The 8,000-nt window shown below is 37.7% G+C and overlaps 1 protein-coding gene across 1 annotated transcript; it reads left to right on the top strand.

The window, feature by feature from the left end:
* The first annotated feature begins 219 nt into the window (after positions 1 to 219).
* Positions 220 to 6,099, top strand: TDRD15 (tudor domain containing 15). The gene has a single exon (XM_058836045.1). The coding sequence runs from the start codon at positions 223 to 225 to the stop codon at positions 6,097 to 6,099; it is 5,877 nt and encodes a 1,958-aa protein (XP_058692028.1). The 5' UTR covers positions 220 to 222.
* The last annotated feature ends 1,901 nt before the right edge of the window (positions 6,100 to 8,000 follow it).

Genomic DNA, 8,000 nt, shown 5'->3' with positions numbered 1-8,000 from the left:
TTTTTGTGTTACCTGAGCATGTCTTTACTGAGGGAATTGTGTGGAGTGTATCCCAGTTGCCTAAACGTGACATTTTTTAATGTTCAGTATATGTTTTAGCCAGAATTTTAATAATACACTGTTAAACCATTTTGAAAACAAGTATCATATAAGGAATTAGTTGCAAAGAAAAAAATACAGAAAATTATGAAGATGATCATACTCCTTTTCTTTGCAGACAGGATGGAATCTCTGACTCCTTCACCAGACTCAGTAGATAAGAAATTGAAGATAACTCATGTAGAATGCCATCCTGAGTGCTTGGTTATAGTGTTCCAGGCTCAATACAACGCAGGGTGCGAGCTTGACTATTACATACTACAGAATGAAATACAACGTGTGTTCAAAGTAAAAGATGATGTCTGTGTTGGTGGATCTTGCTTGGTGGAAGACACAGAAGGAGAATGGCATAGAGGAAGAGTTCTGAGAAAGAAAGGGAACATCTATGAGGCTTTTCTTATAGACACTGGACATGTGTTGGCTGTTGAGGAAACACATCTTGCTGCTGCTTGTGATGAATTGTTTCAGCTGCCTCCGAAGGTGATTTTGGGTGTTTTTGCAAGCATACTTCCTCTTGGAGAAAGATGGGGTCCAAAAGCTGTTAACTATTTTTCATCTCTGGTAGGATTGCAGATCACAGGTCATGTGAAGGCTGTTACACCATATCAGCTGTTTATTCTAGAAGTGCCTAAGATTATTACTGAGGTTCTTGAACTTCAGCTAGGTAAATTTATTGATGGAGATTCATTTTGTCTTGTCGTAGAAACTTTAAGAGCATTGCCCCAAGGAATGCTTTGTAAGAGAATGCCACAATTGTTGAAGCAGAAGTATCCATTCAGGGAGTTACTTACCTTAAATAATTCTGAGAAACCAACAGATTTTTGGCATGTTCCAGATCAACTCTTTCCATGTCTACCTGTTGGCAGTAAAGAAAATGTAAAAATAACCAGTGCGGTAAGCCCAAATAAATTTTATTGTCAGATACAGAAATGGCAGAAAGAGCTGGAATGTTTGACAGGAGCTATGGGTTTGTACTATGAAGCTCTTGTTGGAGAAAATACCACATCTTGTGATAGTTTAGGGCTGCTCTGTGCTGCCAAGAGACAAAATGGACAGTGGCATAGAGGAGTGATAAAACAACTTCTCTCTGACTATGTGGAGGTCTGGTTTATGGATTTTGGCATTATTGAAGCTGTGCCACCTAATTGTATTCGGAAACTGAAAGCTGAGTTCATGATATTACCAATGATTTCATTTCCATGTGCGCTGTCTTGTTTTGGTAGTCAGGATGAAGCAGTAATAAAATTTCAGCTCAAGGAACTTACACAAGCCTTAATAGGACAAACCTCTGTGTGTGTCCATGTTGATTTATACAATGACACTGAACGCTTGTATTATATAACTCTGCAGAAACAAAATCTTGCAATTAATGCTGAGCGTCCAGAAAACCAGAATGAGACAGCTGCACCATGTGTCTCTCTTTTGGAAACAAAAAACAAAAGTATTGCACTAAACCACAAACTGAGTCCAGAGAGAAACAATTCATCTAAGAATTGCTCTGGAAGCAAAGATACAAAGCCCTGCCTACGTGAATGGGACATTTCTTTCTCCAGCCACTGCAAGAGAGAAGAGATGCAAATAAACTCTTTTTATGGAGCTTTCGTAGTATATGTCGTAAATCCATCTGACTTTTGGATTCAAACGTGTAGGTTCCAGAGTGAGTTTCAGGCCTTGATGAAAAACATTGCCTGCACATACAGTAAATGTAGAGATGAAGAGATGGTCCTTAAAAAGCCTGAACCGGGGTTGCTGTGCTGTGCCCGGTATAGCAGGGATGGGTGCTATTACCGGGGTGTTGTCACAAAAGTGTTTCGTGTTAACATTATGGTTTACTTTTTGGATTTTGGAAATTCAGATACAGTACCTTGTCACTATGTGAAAACATTGCTTCCCGAGTTTTCTGATTTACCAGCTTTAGCTATGTGTTGTTCCCTTGCTTGCACATTTCCTGTTGATGGCGTGTGGGTTAAAAAAGAAACTGATTTCTTTAAAAATGTAGTGTTGAACAAACCACTGCTGCTTCATGTTGTTGGAAAGCAAAATAACAAATACGTTGTTAATGTGCAGTGTCATTCTGGTTTCCTGCAAGGAAATGTTGCTGCCTGTATGGTTCAAGCTGGTTGTGCTGAATATCGGCTAAAGCCACCAGATTCTGTTCGAAGGGCAGCAAAAAAGCGGCACAACAGCAATCACCTTAAATGTAAAAAAGAAAAAATCAATGCAGAGAAGACCAGTAATATTTGCAAAAATAAGGTATCTGGAAATGGAGATGTACTTCAGAAGGAGAAATCATTAAAGGTGCTGCCAGTGCCTACAGAACCTTCTGTGCCTTCCTGCTCAGGAGAAGGTGCTGTCTCTAAAATTCATAAATCAGTATGTGAGGAAAAGTTAGTTTATAAAGATCTTGTGTTTAAACCAGGAGCAGTTTATGAAGTGGTGTGTTCTTGTATTTATTCCCCAGCAGATTTTTCATGTCAGCTGCAAAGCAAATTGCCAGAGCTACGTGACTTAATGGGACAAATTCAGACTTACTATAAAGATCATACCAGTCCCTACAAAACTGGACAGGTTGCCTGTGTTGTTAAGCATCCCAAAGATGGGAAGTGGTACAGAGCAACTGTTGTGCAGCAGGTATCTACAAATGAAGTTGATGTGGTTTTTGTAGACTATGGTTATCGGGAAAGAGTTTCGCTTAAAGATGTTCAGGGTGTTCTTCCAGATTTCTTAACTCTAGAGAGTCAAGCATTTCGATGTGGACTTAAAAATGTAATCTTAGAGACCGACTCACTTAATTGGTCTGAAGAAGTGCATAGACAATTTGAAGACTTCATTTCTTCTAGAGGACCACTTATTTGCACCATTTATGCTGTTGTTCTTGTGAGCCCCAACTGTTTATGCAATGTAGTTGATTTACAGACTCCACTCACTAGTGCAGAGGAATTCCTCAGAGAACATGGTCTCACCCAGTCTGAATGTGCTGGTCTGAGAAACCTTTCATCTTTGGGTTCTCTGTATAGTTTTTGCTATTCATCTTTTAATATAAAAATTGGAAGTGAGGAGGAGGTTTATATAACTCACATAAATAGTCCTTCAAAATTCTATTGTCAGCTTAATCGAAATATTGAAACTCTTGAGGCATTGATGAAGAAGGTTGGTGATGTAAGTAAAATGTCAAGTAATGCAAATTATCATAGCAATACACGACTATGTATAGCCAGGTATGTGGAAGATGGTCTCTTTTATAGAGCTCTGGCTTTTCCTGTGGAATCAACATCCTTTTTGTGGGTTGACTATGTGGATTTTGGAATTAGGAGTATGGTGGAGAGAGACCAGTTGATGCCTATTCCAGATTCTGCCACTGACCTACTATTCACACCCATGCAAGCTATTAAATTCTATCTTTCAGATCTTAGGGGGACAGAATTTCCAACAAGAATTACTACATGGTTTGTGAAAACTTTCCTTGGTAAACTGCTGAAGGCTGTAATTTTATCCAGAGAATCTGATGGAAAGATTGTTGTGGAGCTGTATGATGGACAGCTCAAAGTAAGTCAGAAAATTAAAGAAAAGGTATTGGAAGAGTTGGCACAGCAAAACCATACAGAACAATTTAGAGGTAATGAAGGAGGGATGTGCCACATGAAAGATGACAAAGAAATTAATAAAGTAAATGTTAAAGATCCTGAAATACTTAAATTGAAAACTGAAGTGAAATGCCAAGTCTATGGTGAGTATTACCAGGCAAATACTGGTGAGAATTTTGGAGATGAAGAGCAAACTGCATGTAGCACATCAGAGTTGTGTAGTGGATTCTCAAAACAGCAAACTTTACAGGACAGCAAAGGGCAAGGTTTTAGAAATACTTTCAGTGCTCTTCTGGAGAACGAAGAGGAATGTTGGATTGGGCAACCTTCTCACTCACTCTCTTATTCTGCTTTACATTCAAAGGAAATAATAGTTAATGCTCTCTCTGAATCTCACAATGAAAGACCAAATTGTACAGGTCAACAGGAAAGGAGTAATAAAAATATACCTACGTTAATCAGTCTTCCCCAACGTGATATCCATGTGAATACTGAAGTAGTAGGTTATATTTCTCATATAAATAGTCCATCAAGTTTCTATGTTCACTTTGCAGAGGATGAAAACTTAATAATAAAACTAGCAGACGATTTAAATGAAAGCTTGGAGAATAGAGGTTGGGAAAATTGCTTAAATGAGCTCGGGGTAGGGGATCTCATTGTTGCAGAGCATGACGCTGATTGTTTTTACTATAGAGCAGTTATTAAAACTCTGAAACCAGGAAATTCCTATGAGGTAGAATTTATTGACTATGGTAATGCTGCAGTTGTAAGTTCATCACAAATCTGCAGGATTCCAGAAAAGTTCTTAACTCTGCCAAGGTTTAGTGTTCATTGTTTCCTTAGCAGTGTGAAAAGTGTTCCTGGTGGAAGGTGGACTAATGAATGTGCTGCTTATTTTGCAAGAACAGTAAGTGACAAGCCAGTAGCTTGCAAGTTCTTACAGCAACATGGAGAAAAATGGGAAATAGATATAATTTGTGATGGAGAGTCTTTGTCTAACAGCCTTTCACATAAAATAGACAGCATAAGGTGGAAAAACACATCATGGATATTTGCTTTGGAAAATAAGCCTAAACAAAATGGTGATTCTCAAAAGTCTAAGAATAGTTTAGGTGGCCGAAATAAAACCAAGGCTGCTGGGATGAAAAATAATTCTGTAAAACCCTTAAGTCTCCTTCATCAGGTTTTAAGTTCTGGACAAGTAGAAGCAGCAGAAGTAGTTAATATTTCAAAGAGTGGAGAATTTTATGTACAGTTACTTAAAAATCTGGAAATACTACACCAATTAAATGTAATTCTTGACAAAGAGGCACAAAGAAGTGATTTGCTTAGAGTGGATGACATTGAACAGGGGCTGGAATGCATTACACAATCTGAAAAGAACTTAAAATGGTATAGATCAGAAGTGATAAAGAAATTTGTCAGGGAAAAGTTAATGCTAGTTTTTTTCATGGATTATGGCATGTGTGAGATGGTGTCCTTAAATAATGCAAGGATGCTCAGTGAGGACATTAAAAGTATTCCTAAACAAGCTGTTTTTTGTAGGTGGATTTTTTTTAAAAACCTGAAGAAAATTCACTTAGGCCATGTAGTAAATGCACTCCTGAATTGTGACATAAGGATATTGTTTTTGAGATATTTGAAATCATCTGGTATCTGGGAGGTGGATGTTTTAGTAGGAGAAGTTACACTTCTGGAGTATTTGAACCAGCTCTTAGGTCATTGTTGGACAATTGTTGGACCAGAAAAATGTAGTAATAAAAGCTATAAGGAGTTAGATACGTCATTCAAGATAAATTCATTGATGTGGATGCTGCTGCGTAGTGGCAGAGTGTATCCTGGGCATGCAACTGCAGTTACTGATCCTTCAAACTTCAGCATCCAGTTTGAAGTCTTGTTTGACTGCATGCGGAACTTGTCCTTGCTGCTCTCTGACCTTCCTGACAACTTGCCAGCTCTGCCAGAGGAACATGTGACACCTGGTGCTAGCTGCTTGATCGAGTTTGGGCAGGAAGCAGAGTGGTACAGGGCAGAAATTAGAGAAGTAACAAGTCAGTCTGTTGTTCTTACATTTATTGATTATGGCTTTCTGAGGACTGTCCCTTATTCTGATATCCATAAACTTAAAGTTGTTCCAGAAAGTCTCTTATACTTGCCACGCTTGGCACACTCTTGTTCTTTGCATGATACAGCTCCTGGTGAGGGGGAACACTGGAGTGAGGAAGCTATACTTCTGTTTCAGAAGCTTCTTCATAAACCGGGTCTGGTATTTAATTTTATCCACTATGGCTCTGAAATGAAGTTAGAGGTAGATGTTCTGTGTGAGAATAGCAATTTATCTGATACCTTAATTGCTGCAGGCCATGCAGTCTGCTCTCACAGTAGGTGCTGTCCCATTCCAGTTGACAGACTCTAATCAGAAAAAAAGAATTGCAAATGAAGTGGCCAAATTCTAGTTACTATGCTTCCCTTCATGAACCAGAATATAATTATGATGAAAATTCTGATTTTGCTGACAGAAGTTGGGCAACGAAGAGAAACAAAAAAGCTTTCTGAAGCACAGCATTAGCTATAAAAAAGTTTCAAAAAAAGGGAGTGTTGTAAAGTGGCTGCTGGAATACCATTAACAAAGGATATGAGTTTACAACACTGAAAGGAAAGAAAACCTACAAAAGATGGACAGTACTGTGAGGATGTTGGGATTTTTTCAACATTATGAAGACAAGAAAAGTAACGTTGTCATAATGCAGAGTAAATCTGCTACCAGAAGCACTGCTGAGGCTTGTGATTCTCATATTCTTCAGTTTGGAGAGTGTGTGAAGAAGCTACTGTCAAAGAATTAGTTTATCACTAATAATCACTAGGCTGCAGTTAGAAAAGCATTACTTCAAAGCAAAATAAAGAACCTTTTTGTAGGAATGCTCTTGAAGTTTTTGTATGTATATATATATAATTATTTGCAGTAACATCTGGTTTACAGTGGTGATATCTCCATGTTTTGGATGTTCTGAAAACAAAGGTGCCAGACATACTCTTTTCTTTGTTTCTGATTCCAGACTTTCCATGTGAGAAAAGTTTTAGCATTTACTATGATTAAGCCAAAAATCTGGATCCCCGTTTGTTGGAGAGACATGTATTAAGTTGTTTTCAATTAGCTCTTGATGTACAGATGCCGTTGCCCCTTCTGAAGGTTCTCTTGGTATCTGAGTTGCATCATTTTGGGATTTTTCACTGCTAAATGCGTGTGTTCCACTGATACCTCTCCTTGATCTTCCTCCCCATCTGCCAGAAAGAGGAGAGGGAGTTTTCTACAGGTGCTTAGTCAATACTCTGTAAAGTCAAAATATTCTTTGTATCTTAAAGGAAAACATTCAGAATCTTTTCTTTTTTTTCTCTTTTGTGGGAGGAGCAAAATTTCAGAACTGAAAAGTGATGGCAATACTCTGTATCTTACAATGGTTTTTTTTTTCACTATCTAGTCTGAAATGGTAAGAATTAGCTGTTTCTCTGATTTACTTGTTTATTTATTTTATTTTTTGCCCTCACCTCCTTCCTCAGTTGTTCAGACAAAGTGTGAAGAGTCCTGAAGCAATGGAGGGTTTCTTTGAATTCTCTGTGTTTGTTTGAATTTCAGTGAGAAAATGAATACAGCCCTAATGATAGACAACATATCTTAAGACACCTCTAGAAGTAAACAAGATACAACAGCACACATCCCCTTTGCCCCCCTGTCCCCCATATGAGATGTATTTATTCCATATGAAAACCTAAAAGCTTTATCAGGAAATTAGATTTTTTTAAAAATTTTATTTTTTTTTTTATTTTTTTTGTTAGTAAGAGGAACATGTCTGGGAAAATCAAATAAATATGAGGTAAAACAATGTCGGTTGATCTTTATAGCAGGGGTCGCTCTGCTGATGAATTCTTCTTGAAGCTTATAATATCTTCATTGTACAAGTGAAAAATGCCCATTACTAACAAATCAGAAAATGTGTAAGACAAAATTTCTGAAGTAAATACTAGTATCAGTAGTGTTATGTTAATATAGTGATTAGAAAAAAGGGGTGGGGGTTGTAACCATTTGTGATTGTTTACTTTATATTGCACTGTTTTTTTATATTTCAGAATTTCAAGTTTTTCCTGCTTAAAATTGTAAGCTTACCTGGCACATTCTTTGTCGATAGTTAGACATACTGCTGGCTGTTAGTATAAACCACAAAGGTTGTACTGTGCAACATTACTCATGTTGTGTGATGACTTTACACTTGCTGTGCTGGTTCATTGTAGTGCCACATAGAGGCACTGACATTTACATGT

This window comes from Poecile atricapillus, chromosome 3 (genome assembly GCF_030490865.1).
Source record: "Poecile atricapillus isolate bPoeAtr1 chromosome 3, bPoeAtr1.hap1, whole genome shotgun sequence".
Classification (NCBI taxonomy): Eukaryota; Metazoa; Chordata; class Aves; order Passeriformes; family Paridae; genus Poecile; species Poecile atricapillus.
This window is presented reverse-complemented; position numbering and strand designations above follow the sequence as displayed.